Consider the following 20695-nt stretch of genomic DNA (forward strand, 5'->3'; position numbering starts at 1 on the left):
TCAGAAGGCCGTCTCCTGGTCTTGCTCTGCCTCATGGTCCAGGTTCTCCACGTCCACACCTCTTGTGTCAGCTCACTGAACTGCTGTTTGTAGTGCTCAGTGTCTCCGCTTGCAACAGTGAGCATCATAAGATCATCTCCACTGTAGAGAAGGAACTTAACCTGCAAGAGTTTTTCCTGGAGACCCAAGCCTGTTAGCTTCCTCCTTAGATATTATTGTGTATCTGTTTCCCAGTTCTCTGCCAGCTTGCTCCAGGAAACTCCCTTACCTCAGAGAAAATTGGTTACTTAGCACCTTCCAGAAACAGAATTATTTTTCTCTCACACATTTTATGCCAACTCAGGTCCTTATTGCCACCAGTCTGATTGAGAGTGTCCATACGTTGCTTGAGTTCCAAGTGCACTATCCAGGGATCACTGTGGCCCAACCTTAGCTGCCGCTAGAAGGTTCCTGTGGAACTCTCCTTCCGGGTCAGCACACTTGACTCCATGCCAGGGCCAGTCTGTCTGAACCACAGCATTCCGATTGCACCCCCCTCACCCCCACCAGAGGCTTCTGCAGCTTTTTACTCATACAAACAAAAATAAACCTCACTACCGGCCTCTGAACTCCACAGCGGCATGCTTCCCTTGCTCCCCAAGTGTCCCGTGGCTGCGAGTGGGGACTTGGCAGTCTCCCCACCAACATCACTTTTTCACTCCCTGCGCATCCTGTGTCCTCCTCTTACCGTGCGACCCAGAGATCGGAATGGGACGTGACGGCCGGCACAGGCGCCGTGCACAGCTGCCAGGAATCTGACGGGTAAAATCTGGAAAAGTTGGGAGGGCAGATGCTAAACACACACACACACACAGCACCACTCAGAAAGGGCCGGAAATGCAGACACCCGTAGAAGGGTGCCTGTGGACTCCCAAGCCCTCGTCGGCCTGCTGCTCTTTTTAAGGGGACTGAGCCAGTCTTGTGACCCAGGTGTGACCCCCCCCGCAGAGGCCCACCGGTACCCCAGGAGAAGAGGGAGCAGCTTCATCTCATCTCCTGAGACTCCGTGAGGGCATGCGGGGAACAGGAAGCAGTTGTTTGGTGACTCACTGGGCAGAGCCAGGTTAAGGGAAGTTGTCTGCAGGCGTCCCTGGGACCGGATGATGGCAGTACAGCTCCGACCACCCTCACGGGGCTTGGCCCCACCCCACCCCCAGGGAAGTGGCAAGGCTGCCCTCTCCGAAAGGCTGCGGCCTATTCACCTTTCTAGCCGCAAGCCAGAGCTAAGAACCCGGGGAAGTTAGAGTGTCTCTGGACCTTGCTTCTAGATTTTTCTCCTGTCCTGCTATCAGAACACACAGGAAGGCTCAGTTTGTCCCCAGCCTCCCTCGACTACTTGGCTTCAAGGCCCTCCTGCCTAATTGCCAGCAGTAGAGGTAGAATGGTACCAGGACTTAGGAGCTGACTGTTCACATAGGGTAAAAAAAAAAAAAATGGCAGCCAGTTCCACTTCCTTGATAGAGTCAGACCAGGCTGGACAGTCGTTTCTCAAGGCAGGAGAACTGAGATGGGAGTGGCCTTGCGGGGCAGAGGCGCAGTGCAGAGCTGGACCCCCCGCCCCTGTCACTCCAGCTGCCACTGCTCCTGAGTCTCCCTGAGCCATGCTTATTCTGTCCCTGCTCACCCAGAAAGACAGATTTGAGAGCCACGGTACCAGGAAAGCATGCCTGGCAGCAGAAGAGCTGGACGGAGAGCGCATGACCTGGGAAATGAGGAACGAGAGTGCTGATGCTCCTCTGCAAGAGGAGAAAGGGCAGAGAGGGGTTTACTGAACCTGAGCGGGGACCATTTCCTGTTCTTACAAAATGCCCAAGTCAGGTTTGTTGGAATGCATGTCACCCTGTAGGTGGCAGCCCTATGCAGAGGGTCAGTGACCCCGCCTGCCATGGGAAGGTAGCCCGCAGTAGTGGCACCTTGCCCTCATGAGGTGAGACCAGTAGGAAGACTTTAGCAGAGCGGGCCCCTGAGCTGCATTTCTCATGCCTGCCAGCGTCCTGTGGCCTGTGCCTTCACCAGCTGTGGTGGCAGTGGCAACAACAACTTACTCATAGGGAGAGGTCCCTGGCAGGTCACAGAGAAGCCACCCCCATCATTTGAAGGCATGTCCTTTCAGTTTTACTGTCATTGTCAGTGAAACCTGAGCAACCTCCTCACTGACTGTTGGTGGCCAGGACCCAGCACTGTGGGCCCCATCTCAGTTGGCACGCACGTCCACTTCCCCTGTCCTGTGCCTGCATCTGGGTCTCTGCAAGTTGCTCTGTGGCAGAAGGCCATAAGAGGGTGTGACAGGGCTGGGACCTGCCGTCCTGGCCCTGCCAGGTTTGTGTGGGTGCCCTCTACCTCCCTGCTCAGGGAGCATGCTGTCTGGGCAGATGCCAGCAGATCAGTTCGAGTCTTGGCCGTGGTCCTCAGAAGAGGAAGCAGTACAGTAGTGGCCATGTTTTGTAGTGACAGACACCCAGAGCCTGTCTCGAAGGGCCGCTACCACACGTGTAAGGCTGTCAGAGAAGAAAATCGGACTTTCGCAAATGTGCATCTCTCGGGAACTTCCTGAGAAGTGTGGAAGTCCACAGGGAAGGCAAGCGCTGGGCCACGTGCTTGGTGAGAGGTGCTAGAGGAGGCGGTGGATCAGTGGGGCCAAGGAGACTCTTCTGATTTTATTCTTTTATCTACTTTTTGTTTGGTAGTTTAGCTTGCACTAATAAGCATATGACTAGGCTGTCAGTTGCTTAGTACCATGATATGGTTGCTGAAGAAGAGGCTAAGCAAAAAAAGTGACAAAGTCAGTTTAAAGAAAAACGTTGAGCCAATAGTAGTGTACCTTGTACAGATTTGTGGCAAAGGAGCAGAAGTAGAACAGAAAAGACCAGTGTTTAGGAAACCGTGCTGGACAAGGGCAAGGTGGTGGCCATTGTGATCGGCCTGGGTGTGGCTGTTTGCAGACACATGAGTTGGGTCTTAATTCATCACATTGCATGGTCTTCGGCTGCTGCTGCAGGAGAATTTCGTGTTATTAGCTGTCAGTATCACTTTTTTATATAGCCTTTGAGTTTAAACTTCATTGTTCGTTGTTTGTTGTTGTTGTTTTTGTGTTTTGAGACAGGGTCTCGCTGTCACCCAGGGTGGAGTGCAGTTGTGCGATCTCAGCTCACTGCAGCCTCTGCCTCCAGAGCTCAAGCAGTCCTCCCATGTCAGCCTCCCAAGTAGCTGGGACCACAGGCGTGTGCCACCACACCCAGCTAATTTTTTTTTGTAGAGACAGAGTTTTAGCATGTTGCCCAGGCTATATTTTGTTTTGTTTTGTTTTAGTTGCACAGTGAAGTAAATCAAAATAACAGATTCTGTTGGCATATTCATGTCTAGATTGCAAAGTACCCCCTCTGTAGGCTTTCTAGATAATATATACGAAACCACCTTCACATCTACGGAACCGAATTCTCCCTTGTTGAATTTTAGTCCCAGTCTTACTGTGAGAGACCTGTTATTTTGAATATCCTCAGGATCCTTTCTCAGCCCTAGGCAGGGTTTTACCATGCCATTCCTGGGGCCACTTGATCTCTGTTTTTATTGCAGTGCTGTGCTCAGCCCTTGGGCCTGTCCCTCAGGCCTGACAGGGGCTGGTTATTACTCTGGAGGGGAAGAGGCACCTAGGGGCAGGATGCTGACACACCGTAGTATCAGGGCCCTGGCTCACCCACCTGTTTGCCTGCTCACTGCCTGGCTCATTCACCGCTCTGTGTCCTGTAGGCTGTCCTGGAGGACCACAGTCAGATGAGGCAGATGGAGCTCGAAATCAGACCTTTGTTCCTCGTACCAGACACCAATGGCTTCATTGACCACCTGGCCAGTCTGGCGCGGCTGCTGGAGAGCAGGAAGTACATCCTGGTGGTGCCCCTGATCGGTGAGTCAGGCGGGAAGGGCAGAGCAGCCTTGCACGTGCACAGCAGCCCCCTCCACACACGCCCCACGGCCTGGGGGCCAGGCAGGCAGAGCCCTGCTGTGCGTGTGTAAGACGGGATTTGCGGGGGAGTAGGGAATGCGTGGGGCAAAGAAAATTGTTTAATAATCAAAGCAGTTCAAATTATCATGGCTGATCCATGGCTTAAACTGCTTGAGCAAATGGACTCCTGTGTCCCAGCAACCAGAGGCTGCATGAGCCCAGCCCTTGTTTTTATCCTTATAAAGCTTGCAGTAAAACAGCAAAGCTGGTTCCCGTTATTGGTAAACACTCAGCCCTGGCAGATAACGGCAGTGCTGCTGGGTGGTCTGGCAGGGAGGCTGGGAGGATTTTGAAGTGGTTAGATGCCTTTGGTCTGATTGTCTTGTAGCTTTTCGTGATCATTCTGTTGGTTCGAGGTAGCATTCTTCTGGCCAGTGTCACCCTAAGGCTAGGCCAGCAGGAACCCTCCCGAGCAAGGCCTTGGCTCATGCCTGTGGATTCCTACCACTTGGGCCCTTCCACCGTCTGGGCCTTGGTGCTGGTGCAGGGTCAGCATCTCAGGACCCAGCTAGCTTGCTTTCCCACCCTCTAGCCAGAGAGGCCCAGCTGGGCCGTCTCCACGGGACCGTCTGGGTACCCTTAGTTCTTGGAGCTCTGTGGTGGGTCAGCGTCAGGGTGGGCTCTGGGCTCTGGGCTCGTATCTAGCTGATGGCCTCTGTGGAGGGAGAGGGTCTAGGAGATTATTGGGAGGCCCAGGCATTTACACGTCCCCTTCTCAGCAGCTACTTAGAGCAAGTTTGAGAGCCTTGTCTTCTGGAAAAGCCACCAGACTGGCAGTCTGCCTGCCAAGCCACCTTTGACATCCATGCCAAGATGTTCCATTGGGCCTTCCCTCCCAGTCCCAAGTGTCTTAGTGCCAGATGGGGGTGGAAACAAAGGGCAGGAAACATCCGCCCCTGCAGAGGCTACAGAACCCTGGGGGGTTGTGGGAAACACGTTAGCACCACCTGAGAATGTTGGCACTGAAGCAGCCCTCCTCCCTGCCTCCACCCTCCCCGTCTTCCTTCCCCTCCCCATGTGGCCTGGCCAGAACCTCTTAAATCCAGGCCCTTAGACCTAAGGGAAGGCTTTCTGCTCTTCAACAGTAGCACGGTTTCTGTCACCAAGGCAGGGCAGCAGAACGATCACGTTGTCCCAGGCTTTCCCTTTTCCCTCACTGGGTCCTGGGCGGGGTGCCTTGCGAGGTCATATGTCTCTCTGCTTTCCTACCCAGGCGTTTTTCAGGGGAAAGAAAGTGTTTTGCTAGATGGTCAGGAAATGGTACAACTGAAAGAGGCTGCGGACATCTCAGGAGCCCCCTAAGAGCCGGAAGGTGCCTCAGACACCATTCCAGGCTACCGGGGTTTTTGGTCTCCAGCACTGATTGTACCCCCTACGGTGGGCTCAGTCCCCTTGTTCTTGAGAGATCCAGTGAATGGCAGAGCGGTAGCCCTGAGGAGCTTAGGGTTTAGTAAGGAAATCGGATTTGGTGGGGAGGGAGCAAACGTATGAGAATACCCAGCAAACACATGCAGGACAAAGAGACACTGCCTGAGGGTGCTGGGAACTGACAGTTGTGCAGCCACCATACAGGCCAGCCTCTCTGAACCTGCCTCAGCTGGGCAGGTCCCTGGACTCTCAGGGGCTGTAAGAGGAGGGCTCCTGTTCACTGATGCTTTCCTTGCTGGACTCACGCCCGGTGCCCAGAGCAGCAAAGGGTTAAGCCGCCAACTTTCCCTTCTTGTTTCTGGTGCTCTTTAACCTGCTCTGTGCTCCGTAGACCTGACCCCAGCATGGAGAAGCCCCGCCTGGTGCAGAAGCACAAACAAGCTTCCTCTTTGAAGCCTGTTTAGTTTGGAAGCAGGAAAGCAGATTTTGGGATAGAATACCCGTTTTTCCTGTTTGATGTTGTTTGCTGTACCGTACACCCATCTACCACTGCTTCCGAACCTCGGCCATGCATTGTGTGGACACTGCAGCCTCCGGGTACTGAAAGCATGGGCACTGTGTGTGTGTGTGTGTATTCCCACATGGGCCCTTTCCAGAAAGTGTCTCCGAATACCCAGACAATGAGTGCCAGGCTCACCATGGAACAGCGTGCTCACGCCGGCTCCCTGAGCCATGAATCACTGTACTAAGGAGAGGCCTCAGACCCCAAACTCTCCCAGAGCCCCCAAGGAGTACATATTTCCCACTTGACCTCAGGCTTTTGGCTGGAATTTTGGAAAGAATCTTCACCAGAAAATGAAGCCATGTCCCAGACACATAGGCAGGCAGACAGGCACACGCACACACACACACACACACACACATATACACACACACATATGCATACACACAGACATGCACACACATGCACACACACACGGACACACAGATATGCACACACACACACACACACAGACACACACACACGTGCAGTATCAGAGAAGGTAGATATGCCAAGGTTCTGGTTTTGAGGCATACTAGGGCCTTGCAAATGAGGCTGTGACTGCCCCTTCCTCCATGGTGGCCTCCCTGCACTCCACCAGTGGGGTTGGGGTAGAACTTTACCCCTCCTGGACTGCTGTGTGTGGGGACCCAAGAAGTTGAGGAAGGACTCCTCCCTTTCCCTTGAGCCACTGCATACCCTGGCCTCTCCTGAGGGACCCTTCCACGTTGGTCTTATAATCAAGGAATGAAATAGAGGAACCAGATTTCTTCCTCTAAATACAGCAGCTCCAGGAGACTCCTTTAAGTTCCTCCCAAGAGGAGGGCAGGGCCCAGGAGAAGAGACAGAAAGGGGGAAGAGCCCTGTGGAAGTTTCAGACACTTGTTGCCCCCACAAGCTCCCCTCCGGCCCTAGTTTCATTGGAAGACTCCTGCGGGGGAAGGATGGATTCTGGTCTGGGAAGGTGCTGGCTGGGAAAGTGAATGGACCGAGGCCTGGGATGAAAGCTGATTGCTGAGGCTGATATCTTGTGTGGCTCTGTCTCATCAGTGATCAATGAGCTGGACGGCCTGGCCAAGGGGCAGGAGACAGACCACCGGGCTGGGGGCTATGCCCGTGTGGTACAAGAAAAGGCCCGCAAGTCCATCGAGTTCCTCGAGCAGCGATTCGAGAGTCGGGACTCTTGCCTGCGAGCCCTGACCAGCCGTGGCAATGAACTTGAATCCATCGCCTTCCGCAGTGAGGACATCACTGGCCAGCTGGTGAGACCCCGCGGCAGGAAGGGAAAGCCCACAGCCAGCTTTCAGAACAAGGTCTGCAGGAAGGAAGGGCTGAAGGAGACCCATCAGCCCAGGCAGCTGAGGGCCAGCCACCGTGGAGGCCCAGGTGGGGGAGCTCCTTCTCCCCTAAATTCCTCTTAGCACAGACCAGGCCAGACAGGGCCAGGGCATGCATGGGAGGGATCTCGGAGGTGGCCCTGCCCAGGGCCCCAGAGGCAGAGGATCCCTCCTCCTGCTCCGCATGGCGCCCCCTTCTGCCCAGTGATGCTTCTTACACGTGTCTTCCTCCAGGGTAACAACGATGATCTCATCCTCTCCTGCTGCCTCCACTACTGCAAAGACAAGGCTAAGGACTTCATGCCTGCCAGCAAAGGTACAGCTTTGCCCCTCTGCTTTGGGATCTCCCATCCCCACTGCCCTGCCTCGTCCTGCCCATCCTCAGCCCCTGAGAAGGGCTCCACTGACTCTGGCCTGGGAAGTCTAAGGGATCAGTGCTTGGGGCTGACGCACGCCTGAGGCCCAGCCTCCCTGTCCTGGCTCCCCCAAGCCCCAGGGAAAGCCAGCTGCACCCTGGGCCAACTAGAGATGAGCCTAGTCCAGGAAGCCCAGCCCTGTGCCATGAGGTTCTTCACCCAGCGTGCATCCATTTCCTTTCTTGGGTGTCCTCAGTGAGTTTCCCCTGACAGCAAGAATGTCTTTATGGTTCACTGTAGCTGTTTCTGGCCGTGGTCTCCTGAGCCCAGCCCTCTGCAGCTCTGAGGGCAGCCCCCAGGGGTCCCTAGGGCACACTTCCCTTTCTTGGCCATGCTCACCTTCCTACCTTCTCAGTTTACCACTGAGTGTTTACCCTATTTCAGGCCTGGGGCAGAGGCACTTCCCCAGTGAATAGTGGGCTTTGCTTTCTGGTCTCTTTGGTCACGAGTTACAGCACTTTGAAGGCTGGCTAGAGTTGGAGGTAGGTGAGAGCTTGAGGACTGAGCCCTCAGCCTGGTTTTCAAGACCTTTTGGGGTAAGCAGAATCTCATCTTTGGGCCAAAGGCCCACTCTGGAGTTCTCACCCAAGCGCTTGACCACCTCACCCTCAACCCTGAGCTGGCTGGCCTTCATGCATCACCCCACAGGTCAGTGACACTCAGGTTTTGTGCTCCTGGCTCCCAGGATTCTGGCATTTTTTCCTTTGGAAGGAATTCCTAGGACCTGCCATCTCTGTGTCATCTGCAGAGCTGGCCGTTCTCACTGTTTCGCTCCTGTCTACCTATAAGTGGTCTCTTGTCGTTGCCTTTCCGTCTCGGCTGCTGTCTCGTTTCTGTCGGTGTTTCTAGCCCTCGCGTTCAGGCTGCTCTGGGAGTTGACTCTCCCTGTGTCTTCTCTCCACACGGACACAGCCCCTCACTCCTGCATGAGTCTCTTTACTAGGGGCTGGTTACGAGCCCACAGCTGCTGCTCAAGAGAGGTCCTGTCCTGCCACCAGGTTTGCATGCCGTCTCCCTCAGGACCAGATAGGAGCATTAGAGTGATAAAAGGAGACCTGGCTGAGCCAACAGAGGAGCTTATGTTCTGTCCCTGGCAGCTGAGTGGCCTCTGAGCATCCTCTCACCCAGGGCCACCTTCCTCTCCCCTCTGCCCACCACAGCTCCTTGCCTGCCTTCACCCTCTCCTTCCTCCTGTCCTCTTCTCTCACCAACACCAACCCCACAAACCTCTCCCTCCCGAATCCTCCAAACTCCTCCCCAGGCTGAAAGCCAGTTCTCAGACTCTCTGCCTGGAGCTGGCCCGCCTGAGCTTCCTAGAGGGATACCTCCTGAGAGAGGTAGGCAGGATTGCTGAAGGCCTTGCTGGGAAGTGTGGTTTCAGGACTGCTGGGCCCCACCCCAGCCTCAGAACGTTCTTTCTCAGAACGGACGCATTTTGGCTTTGGCCCTACTAGTCCTCCCACCCCTGACTTCACCCCAGACAGCCAACAGGAACCCATTGCCATCCTGGGGACCGCCTCTATCAGAATTACATCAGCAATGGCTGGGGTAATCAAACCTCATTTGTCAGTGTGAATTCTTAGCAGATTAACTTGTCAGATTCACAGAGAAACCGTCACTAAATGTTTATGTGTAAACGATGTTGAATTTTAAAATCATGTGGATTATGGCGGATGGAGCCTGACAAGATGACAGTCTCTGGTTTCTAACAAAGTGAAGTTACCAGTGTCAAAACAGAGGATGTTTATTGTGAAAAATGTCTCCAAGTATCCACAGAAACCCCTGCAGACCCCTGCCAGCAACATCGGGCCTTGGTTGGCTGACCTAACGCCTGGGACGCTCCTGGTCTGAGGCCCAGGGCAGGCATGGTGGGGCTGGGACAGACACAGCCAGCCAGCTGGGAGCCCCACGCAGCCCTGCATACCACCACCCCAGCCACACTTACCTGCAGAGGGGCCTGGCCCCAGCAGCTGAGTGGTCTCTGAGTATCCTCTCACCCAGGGCCACCTTCCTCTCCCCTCTGCCCACCACAGCCCCTTGCCTGCCTTCACCCTCTCCTTCCTCCTGTCCTTCTCTCACCACCAGTCCCACAAACCTCTCCCTCCCAAATCCTCCAAACTCTTCCCCAGGCTGAAAGCCAGTTCTCAGCCTCCCTGCCTGGAGCTGGCAAGCCTGAAACTGCTCAGGTCAGACATGGATATTTGCAGCCCCCCACCCCCGCCAGCCCACGCAGTCAGTGAGCACGGCAGGACGCTTCCTGTGCCTTGCTGTCTGCCGGACCTCCATCAGGAAATGCCCAGCCTGGGACTGAGGAGTAGACCTGCCACCCAAGCAGGCATGCCAGGGTAGGCATGTCACTTGTGTGAGTGCTCGTCCCTGGCTTAAATTCTCTCCAATGTGTTAAAGATTAGGGAGTTAGGGAAAAAGAAGTAGCGGAGAGACTGTGCTAAAAAAAAAAAAAAAGTCATCTAAAAAGAATGAAAGATATCTGTGCCACAATAGAAAGATCTTTAAGTATATACGCTAAAAGTGTGGCTAATACGATCATGATGATGTAGGAAAAACAGCTGATACGTCCAAGTGTATGTACTTGTAAATGTGCCTGAAGAAACCTGGCAGGATACACAGATCTTCCCTGGGTTGTGTACAAGACAGAGAGCTGGGATCATCATCCTACCTCTGCTCTTCCTTTTTACTCTTCTGTTCTCTTAGAAACTTTTGCCTGTATACATGGATTACTGTTATTTAGCAGGGGTGGATCAGTTGGCCAAAGCCTTGGTGTGCCCTTGGCACAATTCTGCAAAGACCCTTACCCTCTCCTCTCCTCAGGGCTCCCTTGAGCTAACCCCTCTCCCCACATCTGGAAAACCCTGGATACATTTTCTGTTCCATCTTTCCTGGATGCTTAAAGCATCAACCTGCTGGCTTGCAGAGGGAGAGGACTTGTTAAAAAACAAAACAAAAGTGGGGTTTGGGGAGAGCAGTGTTGTGATCTGGGGGCCAGCCATGTGGTAAGAAGGAGTAGAGGGCAAGGGCCTGCTTCTGTTCCCTCAGTTTAGGGTCCTGGGAAGCAGGTCTTTGGAGGCTGGCAGGGATGGGCCGCTCTCAGGAACTAGGCAGAAGAGAGTCCTGTATGGGAGGCAGGAGTCAAAGCAAAAGCCCAGTGCAGCCCTCTCTAAGCCAGCAGGGGAGGGGCCCCCAGGGCTGAGAGCCCGGATAGAGGAAAGGACTTGAAGAAGGGCCAAAAAATAGCTAGCGTGGCACCCCCTCCCCAGGACCACTTTCTCCCCAGGGTGAGAAGAGCAGCCAGTCCTCTGCCTCCTGTCCTCAGTGACAGCCTTCTGCTCTCTCGTGCCCACAGAGGAGCCAATCCGGCTACTGCGGGAGGTGGTGCTGTTGACGGATGACCGGAACCTACGTGTGAAGGCGCTCACAAGGAATGTTCCTGTACGGGACATCCCAGCCTTCCTCACGTGGGCCCAGGTGGGCTGAGGGAGCCACACTGGGGCCCACCCCTGTGGAACCGTTCCTGAAAGGCTACCAGGTACCCAGTGTAGCACGGAAGATGCCCACGTGCCTGAGCCACCAATCCACCCAGACAATAAACCATCCTCTTCCAACCCACGCCGTGGCCATGCTGTGGGGGAGCTGCTCCTCACAGAGCCCCTGCCAAGGATCGGGCGGAAGCTGCTGGGACCCTCCTGGGCTGCCAGGATTTAGCAGGGAGGTGGCTGGCTACAGTGACAGCAGCTGGGCAAGCCAGATAGGCCGCCCATGCTCTCAGCCTTTCTCCCTCCCCCGTCTCATTCCAAGGCTGGGGGAGGGCCTTCTCGCCTGGGGACGCAGCCACTTTCTCCAGTGGAGACAGGGCAGGGGTTCAGTGTTTCCATCAGATGCAGTGAAATCACAGGTCCCTTTCATCCTTAGAATCTCTGTCCTGAAATGTGTTCAAGAGGCTTTGGTTATGTCAGGAAGAAGTGCCCAGGGCATGTGTCCCCATCTCCCTGAGGCCTGGACTCGCCCATGGACCCAAGTTGGCTTCTAGACACCATGTCCCTAACAGCAGCCCTGGGCCCCCACCTCTTCTGCCATCCACCCCAGAGATACCACACACCCTTCCTGCTGCTCTTCTTCCTGCCTTTATCAGCTTGGGTCCCTCACACTTTGCCATTTGTTTCCCCTTGGACAGTCATGGGTCGAGAGGAAAGGTGGGCATCTGGTCTCAGGCCCATGCTCTCGGGTGGCCTCCACCTGCTCCCTCTCCTCACTGGCCTTTCTTTCAGTCTAGCTTCCTCTTCAGGAAATGTCCTCAGACTCTCCTCAGCTCCCCCTTCACCCCTCTCTGCCTGCCTACCCTCCCTCCAGAATAGCCCCTCATCCTCCTTTCCCTTCTAGTTGATCCTTTTCACCTCCCTGATGCACTTCATTTCTTCAGGCGGTTCCTCATCAGAGGGGTTCTCACTCTGAACCTTCCCTCTCTACTACCCAATGGCAGGAACCTAGTACAGCTCTCCCACCCCAGGGCCTTCCACCCTCGGCTCCTGTGCTGGGAGAAACTTCCAGGCGTGGACAGCCCAGCCTGAGGCATTCCAGTGCCTGGGGCAACATCGCCTCACCTGGCTTCTAGCTTTGCCCTCACTCCCGAGAACTGACACAGGACCCTTTCCTTGCCCCTTTAGCTGGTACCTCAGTGGGGAGGCTTCCTTCCCGGGAATGAGTTCCTCCAACCCAGGGCCAGAGATGAGGACGACTTAGGGGAAGACAGGGTTTTAGGTGGAACCAGGGGCAAATCTGAATGGGACCAGTGGGGGATACCCCAGAGCCCATGGCCTGACTGCACAGCTCTGCCTTCCCTGAGGCCTAGGACTATGCCAGAAGCAATGGGGTCCCGTGCAGGGGAGCCAAGGCCAATAGTTTGGGGTTAGGAGTCCCCTAGAGTCTCAGAAGACTGGGCTCTTTGGAGTACAGGGTCCTCGGCCTCTCCTTTAAGATTCTCTTCCCAGCTGGAAGGCCGATGACTGGGTGGTTGGGAGGGAGACCCATCTCTCCTTTCTGTCCCGTTTGCAGCACTGGTTTTGTTTCCTTAATAAATTTTTAGTTATGAAACATACCTGACCTCTCGCTGATCTCTTTCTGGGACTGGGGAGGGAGGCAGGTCCAAGCCTCTGCACCTGTATTGAGGGCGGCCCTTTCTGGCCCGTCCACCCAGCGGGCGCAGCCCATCCAGGTCCTTGTGCAGAAGCAGAAGAGAGCAGCGGGGTCGGGGTCCTTGGTTACTGCTTTATTGCTGTTTGGTTCGAGTATAGAAAATGGAAGCGGCTCTGGAAGAGCCTGTGTACAAGGTAGGAAATATACAAACGAAGAGGAGGGAGCTAAAGAGACCGCGTTCCAGCCCAGCCCAACCTGGGCTCGGGATGGCGGGGCCGCCGGGGCGCATGCAATAAATATGGTCCGGGGCCCCAGGGAAGGGAAGGGAAGGGAAGGGAAGTGGGGCACCGCGGGAGTGGGAGACCTGGCACGCCAGGGCTCTTCGCCCTCTTGACTCCAGAACTCCCCGCCCTTGGTGGTTGAGGAAGGAAGGGTTGGCCCTGGGGCTAGTGCCACTTGTGCAAAATGAGGAACTTCACATTATCAGTCCCGGGGTGGGTGGGAGTGGGGGTGCGGGGGGCCCTCCGGCCGGCTCAGTCCCCTCCCCACTCCCCAACTCTGCCCGATGCTCCGACCCCAGCGGGGAGATTCACAGTGAGAATGGGTGTGGTCGCAAGGGCCGGAGGTAGGGCTAGGAGTGCCCCGACAGTGACACCCCTCCCCCTCTAAGAGCAGCGCGGAGCCGGGGGAGGGGGCCGACGAACCACAGGAAGAGGCGGGGAGGGGCCTGGGGTCTCCTTTGGTCAAAGCTGATATCAAAAATATAAATTTCCCTTACCCCGTCCCACCCCCGTCCCGGGGTTTTCCCCCGACCCCCGAGCTAAGGCACGAAGCAGTGAGGCCAGGTGAGGCCGCCGAGAGGTGGAGCCGCCACCGCGGCGACGCTGCAGTTGTCCCGGGCACGGCTGGCCTGCGCGCTGCCCCCACCGCTCCCTGGGGTGCGGGCCAGGGCCGCGCAGCAGCGACAGAGCGGGCTGGCGAGGGGCGCTCTAGGTGGGAGAGAAACGGTCGATGGTCCGGCCGTCGGGCCCGGCCGCCAGGTGAGCGCCCTGGCTCAGCACCTCGGCGGCCTTGTCGGGGCTGAGGCCCAGCTCGGCCGTGAACTTGGCCAGCGGGTAGAGGCTCTCCAGCGCCACCTTGGGGTCGTGCAGGAAGTGCGTGGTCTGCGCCAGCAGCTCGGCCGCGGCCGCCTTGTCCTGCTGCTTTAGGCTCAGCTGCTCGGCCGTGAGGCGGGCCACAGCAAAGACGCCCTCGGGGAAGTCGAGCTTGCCCTTGCCGTCGGGGCCGGGGACGCCGGGGAGCCCCCCCAAGCCCGCCAGCGCCCCGGCCGCGCCGGCCGCGCCCCCCACGGCGTGCATCTTCATGTGGCTGATGAGGTTGCGTTGCTGTGCGAACTTGCCGCCGCACACCTGACACTCGTAGGGCTTCTCGCCCGAGTGGATGCGCATGTGCTCGGTGAGGCGGTACTGGCGCGTGAACCGCATGCCGCATGCGTCGCACGCGAAGGGCTTGAGGCCCAGGTGACTGCGCATGTGGCGCGTCATGGTCCCACGCTGCGTGAACTTCTTCCCGCAGATGGTGCACGGGTAGGGCCGGGTCAGCCAGTGCGTCTTCTCGTGCTGCCGCAGCGTGGCCGGGTCCTTGTAGCTCTTGTCGCACGACGCGCAGCGGTAGGGCCGCAGCAGCTCTCCCAGGCCACCCGGTGTCCCGGCCACCTTGTCCCCGCCGCCTCCAAAAGGGGGCCCTAGGCCGGCAGCCCCAGCGGCCACTTCGGCCGCCTCGGCCCTGCCGTACAGCGCTTCCTCCTCCTCCACGTGAGCCTCCACGTGCGCGTTCAGCTGCTCAGAGCTGGGGAAGCCCTTGCCGCACGGGATGCACACGTACAGGTTGTCACCGAAGCTCTCCGGTTCGCCATAGGCCAGGTGCGGGCACGGGTAGCCCTCCAGGTGGCCGCCGGGCGGGCTGGGGTCCTCACTGCTGCCGGTCTCCTCGCTGCTGCTCTTGTAGTCGTCGCCGTCACCGCCTGCGCCGGGCCCGTCCAGGCTGCCAGGGTAGCGCGGCGGCGGCGCCAGGCCGAGCGGGGGCCCCCCGGGCGAGATGGCTGCGTCCCCACCACGCTCTTCGCAGCGCTCGCTGGGGGAGCCTCGCTCCCGGCCCAGCTCGTCGCCATAGCTACCCAGGCCCGGCTCGTGCTTCATCCAGCGATAGAGGAGACTAGGCCCGTCGGGGCGGCCGGGGGGCTCGGGTCCCGGGCTGCCGCTGCCGCCGCGAAACGGGTCGGAAGGCGGTGCGGCCTCCTCCAGCTTCTGGAAGGGCAGCGGCGGCAGGGACGGCAGGGACGGCAGGGCGAGCGGCGGCTCCTTGTAGGCGGCGGGGCCGGCGCTGGGAGGGCTGTCCGGGCGAGGGGGCAGCTCGCGCTCAGCCAGCGGCCGCTCTGGCGCCGCGGAGCCCGGGGGGCTCTTCTTGGACAGGTCGAGGCCACAAAGAGGGGAGCAGCGGCGCTCGGAGGCACAGAGTGCGGCGGCCGGGCCGGGTCCCGAGGCGTACAGCTCGGCGCAGTGCGTGTTGACCCCGGCCTCGGGGCCCGAGGGCGGCTCCGCGGCAGACGGCGGCGGAGGCCCGGCCGGGGACGGGTAGCAGGCCTGGATGACCGGCGTGGCGGCTCGCAGGCCCCGTCCCGGCCGACCGTAGGGCGCGTAGCCGCCGCCGCCGCCGCCGCCGCCCCGCAGGTGGCAGTACTTGCCGTGGCGCTTGAGGCGCTTCTTGCACAGCGCCACGAGGTCGGGGATCTGCAGGTAGCTGGCGGCGGCCAGCACGGCGCCCAGACTCGGCTCAGCCCCCGGGGCCACGGCCGCGGCCGCAGCCGCCTCTGTACCGTCCGCCAGGCGGCCGGTGTAGATGAAGTCCAGCACCAGGCGGAACACGGCCGGGCTCACCATGTCATGGTCCAGGTTGAGCAGGTTGTCATGCACCACCAGGGACTTGAGGTAGGCGCTGCTGGCCGCCAGCACGTTCTTGTGCGCGCGGAAGAGGGCGTTCTGCACCACGATGATCACGTCGCACAAGAAGCCCTTGGTGCGCTGGTTGTTGAGCTGCAGCAGCAGCTGCCTGGAGTGGCCGGGCGCCTCCATCGTGTCCAGCATCGTCTGCCCAGCACACTCTCCTGCGGGGACACACACCGGCCGGGTGAGAGCCGTGCGGCGCCCTGGCCGCCTGCCCCCAGCCCAGCACTTCGCCCCCTCCAATTCCCCTTCCCTCAGCTGAGCGGGGGCATCAGCCCTGCGGCCTGGGCACCGGCGAAGGACCGGCCGCCCTCTGGAGTGGGAGCCCAGGCCGGCCCGCCCGGACCAGGAGAAGGAGCGGGAGGTGAGCGACCGCCGGTGGAGGGGAGGCCAGGCCGGCCTGCATGCCCCAGGGCACCTGGCTGGGTGCTGGGGCTTCCGAGGAGAAAACTGTTCAGGCGAAGTGACCCTTTGGGAGACAGTTACCCGATTTAAGTAAAATGTCCGCTTCAGGAAAAGTCATTCAGGGCGGAAAAGTTTGCCCAAGTAGGGAGAAAGGGAGCCGAGGAACCAGCGCCTCCCGCCTCGGGAGAAGTTGCCCCAGTTGGGGGAAGTGATTCGGAGGAGGGGCGCGCGGTGCCCGCCCTGGCGCCGCCCTGGCCGGGGGCTGTCAACCCTCGGTCTGGGCCCGGGCGGCGGCCGCGCGGGGAGCGGAGGCAGCGGCTGCCGTGGCGGGCAGAGCGCGAAGGCCGGGCCCGGCGCGGGGAGGGCGTTATATCGGGGCAGGAGGCTGAGGCAGGAAGCAGGTGGGGGGGAGGGGGGAGCCACGCAGCTCCCAGGGGAGGGAGGGGGCAGCGCCCCGGGCGGGCACGGCGCACAGCCGGCTGCGGCCCTGACCCGGGCCTGCGCCCCACCCGCGTCCCGGCCTCGGCCTGGGCCCTACACGCGCGGGCCCGGCGCCTCCCTCCGCGGCTCCCCCGGCCCCTTCTCCCCCGGAACTCCGCCGCCCCAAACTTGGGGAAAAGTTTTCCAACTGCAGACAGGGCGGGAGGAGTGCGCCGGCCCCAAGTCCTCGGCTCGCAGCTCTTCCTCGCGGCCCCCAAATCCGGCGGCAGAGCCCGGAGCCGAGCCCTGAGCTCCCCTGCCCGCTGCTCGCCCGCCCGACCCCGTTCCCCTCCTGGCCCGCGGGGCCCCGCGGCCCGTTACCTGCGGCCCTGGAGGGCCGGGCTCCCCTCCCCGCGGCGGTGGCAGCTCTTAGCCGATGCCCCACCCGCCGCTGCCAGGCCCCGAACTGTGCCAGGGCAGCGCCCCTGCCAGCCCCGCCCGCCAGCTCCCCTTCCCTTCCCTTCCCCTCGCCTCTCCAGCCCATGTGCGGGCAGAGCTGGCCCCGGGGCCGCTGACCCCGCCGTGAACCCGGCGCGGAGTCGCGACCCGGCGGTCCTGAGTCCGACAGGGACGACACCCGGAGCCCTGAACGCCAGCCGCCAGCCGCGATGGGGCACCCGCGCCAGAGGATGCGCCCGAGGCGGCCGACGCACGAGGACGGGGCTGCCCCGGGCCCCCCGTCCCTCCCGGTCCCCGGCTCGAGGACCCACCTGGGGGGCATGTCGAAAGCCCCGGGCCCGGCTGCCGGCGGATCCAGGGGGGACGTGGCTGCGCTGCCCTCCGCCCGCCGGGCCCCCGGTCGGTCTGTCCTGCTGGTCCGTCCTCCCCGCGTCCTGGTCGCGTCTCAGCCCCGCCGCGCTTTCCGCACACTCTTATCTGGAGCGGCCCGGGCCGGCCGGCGCTGCTGCGGCTATAGCGCCACCTCGCGGGCGCGCAGGGCTCTGCGGGGCAGGCCGCTGTCTCCCTCCCGCGCACCTGAGCTGGAGGCGCACAGATGCTGAGCCGGCGGGGAGGGGCCCACCCTATCCACAGGTTCGCCCTCCCACCTGTGCCCACCAGGGACCCCGACCCCGGACACGCGAGCCCCGGAAACCCTGGAGCTTTCAGCTGAGCGCTCCCGTGTAGGTATTTCTAGGCTCACAGCCCCAATTCGGAAGAGTCCTGCTTGCAGACAGCGGACTCGGGTAGTGGGGGAGAGGTTATCCCGGGCAGGAGTAGCCAAGCTCTCCTGGAACTCTCCGTAGACATTACTGTACGGCACTGTCCACTTGGACGCACTCCCCAACACACCCACCCTCACTCAGGCGCATGGATTCGGTGTGCGCGGCATAAACCGGTTTGTCCCCAGCCCTCTCCAGGCACTGGTACTACCAGGCGCGCACGTTTCCAGACGCACACCCGCCCCTTCCCGCAGCCCTGGCGCTCTGGGATACTCCAGGGGCAGCCACCTAGTGCCCTCCGGGAACGTGGGCACAGGTGTTACCCACACAGCCCGCCCTCAACTTTCGGGGCTCCTAAAGGAACCCACGACGAGTCATCAGGGCGACTGGAAATGGCTGGACAGCGCCTCCGGGGGTCCGCAGAAGTAACCCCGGGGCCCTAGAATCCCCATGTACGCCGTTTTGAAGAATCCCACGTGAACTTTTGCTCCAACCCACCCGCTGGAAGGAAACAACAGGGGCGCCTGCGGCTGGGACCCTGCAAGGCCCCGCACCCCACGTGAAGGTCAGGTTTGTATGGGTGACGTCTCTTCTGGGAGGAAGGGGACCCCGAATGGTGCGCTGCTGCGCGCACTACTATTCCGGAAGTGGCCCCGTGCGGCTCCGCCGCGCACCAAGCCTCCTGCGAACGCCGGATCTCCGCGGCCCACGCTCCGCCTCCGTCCCGCACCTCCTGACCCCCGCCCACACGCGGCGTGGCGGGGGGGGGGGTCCCCGAGAACTCCGCTGCTTCCGATTGGCTGCTCCTCCCTCCGCCGCGGAGCGCGAGGGGCTGGGGCGCAGCGTTACCATGGCAACCGATGAGGTGCGCCCGAATCCCGTCCCTCTGAGGCCTTGGAGAGCTTAGCAACCGTGCTCGCCGCCCCCCGCGCTGTCCTCTGGCCCCCATGGCCCCGCCAGAGGTACCGGCTGAGTCACCGGGAGAGGGGCAGCGGGCACGGCTACCAGCGGCCCCCGAGCGACACCAAGGTCTCGGGCGCCCCCCGGAGGCTCCCTTTGCAGCGCAGGCGACTTCACGGCTTCGGTGCCTGGTAGAGCCTTCGGTCCAAACAAGTCCGCCTGATTCCCGCCGCCGCCTGAGTCCGCCCCATGTTCTGGATCCATCTTACCCACGCCCTCTCCCATGTCTCCTCATAGCATCCTCACTTTAGAAGCAGTGAGGTCCCAAAGAGGAAAACGGAGGCCTCCGGAGCTGCCGGTCTCTAGGGAAGGCGGACCCCAACATCTTGGCCGACGGACGTGCTGCGGCCTGAGGTGGAAGTTACGGAAGTTACGGAGTGCTGAGGGGAGGTGGGGAGGCTCCTCAGAAGGGCTCCTAGAGCTGGGCTTTGACGGATGAATAGGAGTTCTCCCACGGTGCAGGAAGGCATTTGTGAATAATAGAACCCCTGGGACAAAGGCTAGCGGCAAGAAAACGGGAGCTCTAGGAGGCTAAATCCAGACTATGCAGGGCCTCTCTGACCCCATCTCTTTTATCTTTTTTCCTTTTGATAGAGTCAGATCCCCCCTACTTCCAAAGAGCCCCTCCGTCCCATGTATCTTTGTGCAGTGGAGTCTGTGCATTGCTAACCTGCCACGGGGGTCTGCCGTACCCACAGTCTTTATTCTTCAGCTCCCCAAGTTATCTTACTACCCCTATCCCCCATCCTCAAGCCCTAATTGCATCTGTAAGGGAGGGTCTCACAGTCCTGCCCCAGCCCAGGCAGTGAGAAGACCTCCTTGCCCTCCCGTGGACTTAATTCCTCCACCCTTCTCTCCCTGCCCGCTCTTCCGGCCATGCCATGCACAGCCCTTCCCATCCTGGTCCAGCTCCTGGTCTGAACACTCTCCTCCCATTTAGACCCTTCCTCCATCTCGATGGAGCCAGGCTGGGCCAGGACCATGCATTTCCCTGCTCCCAACCAGGGGAACTGCCCCACAAGTCATGGGCTGTCCCTGACAATTCTGGCATCCAGGAGCACTAACTCCTCCAGGAAACAGTCCTTCTCATCCCCTGGGGGCCCCTCTTGGCCAAAGTGCTGGTCTCCTCCACTTTCTGTCACCCTAACATGAGCTCTGGGAGCGTCCATCGTGCCACAGATGGTCCGAAGGTGGGTCCTGGCTGCCAGGCTCTGGACTGTGGCACTGACAGCCTTTCCTCTCTCTCTTGCTGAGGCTGCCCATTTCTCTCACTCCTACCTCTGGCGCGTTCCCCCAGCTCCCTCATAGAGGATCCCTTTGCTCATCATTTCTGGGGAGGTTGGCCCACCTTCCCCAACTTCTCTGCCTTCCCTAGGGTCTCCAGTTCCTGGGTGGTACCTGAACCCCCGCTGGGCCTTCCCTCCCAGGCCCAGGCTCCTCCGCTAAAGACTCCTGGGCTACCTCGGGCTCCCCTACTCTTCTGGCCCCCGATGCCACAGCCCTAGCGGCGCCCCAGGCTCCCAAGGGAATCCAGCTTCCTCTCCTGCACACCCCGCAGGACGAGAGGGTGGCGACACCGCAGTGGCCTTGCGGGGTGTGACGGCAGAGCCCTCAGGTCCAGGAACTGAGGAGGGGGAAGGGGCTGCCAGGTGAAGACCCCCCCAGGAGCCGCGGGGCTCCGGAAGGAGAGCGTGAATAAGCACGAAGGGCCCGCCGCGCCCCCCAGCGCCGCCTCCCCGGCACCCTGGCCCGCGGTTCCGGAAAATTAACCCTTTGTCAGCGGGGCAGGGACGCGGCTCCCCCCACCCCGCCGCTGCTTCCGCGCCCCTTCCTCCCCTC

At 60.1% G+C, this 20695-nt stretch overlaps 2 protein-coding genes across 8 annotated transcripts in view; one reads left to right on the top strand and one right to left on the bottom strand.

Moving 5' to 3' along the window:
• Positions 1-12809, top strand: part of SMG6 (SMG6 nonsense mediated mRNA decay factor) — a 255711-nt gene extending 242902 nt beyond the window's left edge. For all 6 annotated transcript variants that reach the window (XM_033185117.1, XM_033185119.1, XM_033185120.1 and 3 more), the window contains 4 exons: positions 3787-3940; positions 6999-7210; positions 7520-7601; positions 11063-12809. In XM_033185117.1, coding sequence (XP_033041008.1) covers positions 3787-3940; positions 6999-7210; positions 7520-7601; positions 11063-11193 — 579 coding nt within the window. In that variant the 3' untranslated portion in view covers positions 11194-12809. The remainder of the gene's footprint in view (positions 1-3786; positions 3941-6998; positions 7211-7519; positions 7602-11062) is intronic.
• Positions 9430-17779, bottom strand: HIC1 (HIC ZBTB transcriptional repressor 1). Of its 2 annotated transcripts, none has more exons than XM_033185130.1 (2): positions 17447-17779; positions 9430-16012 (listed from the first exon to the last, which is right to left on the bottom strand). In XM_033185130.1, the coding sequence occupies exon 2, from the start codon at positions 15990-15992 to the stop codon at positions 13839-13841; it is 2154 nt and encodes a 717-aa protein (XP_033041021.1). In that variant the 5' UTR covers positions 15993-16012; positions 17447-17779; the 3' UTR covers positions 9430-13838. The 2 variants fall into 2 exon arrangements, with proteins under 2 accessions (XP_033041021.1, XP_033041020.1); XM_033185129.1 differs by lacking the exon at positions 17447-17779 and adding an exon at positions 16338-16521 and having other exon boundaries at positions 12968-16012.
• Between the last annotated feature and the right edge of the window lie 2916 nt (positions 17780-20695).

This window comes from Trachypithecus francoisi, unplaced genomic scaffold (assembly GCF_009764315.1).
Source record: "Trachypithecus francoisi isolate TF-2019V2 unplaced genomic scaffold, Tfra_2.0 Lachesis_group20, whole genome shotgun sequence".
Classification (NCBI taxonomy): Eukaryota; Metazoa; Chordata; class Mammalia; order Primates; family Cercopithecidae; genus Trachypithecus; species Trachypithecus francoisi.

Excerpts from the sequence above, each read along its gene's own strand:
- HIC1 (XM_033185129.1), bottom strand. The coding sequence starts at position 16,374 with ATGACTTTTCCTGAAGCGGACATTTTACTTAAATCGG. Across the intron at positions 16,013-16,337 it reads GGACATTTTACTTAAATCGG|GAGAGTGTGCTGGGCAGACG; the intron begins GTAACTGTCTCC and ends GTGTCCCCGCAG.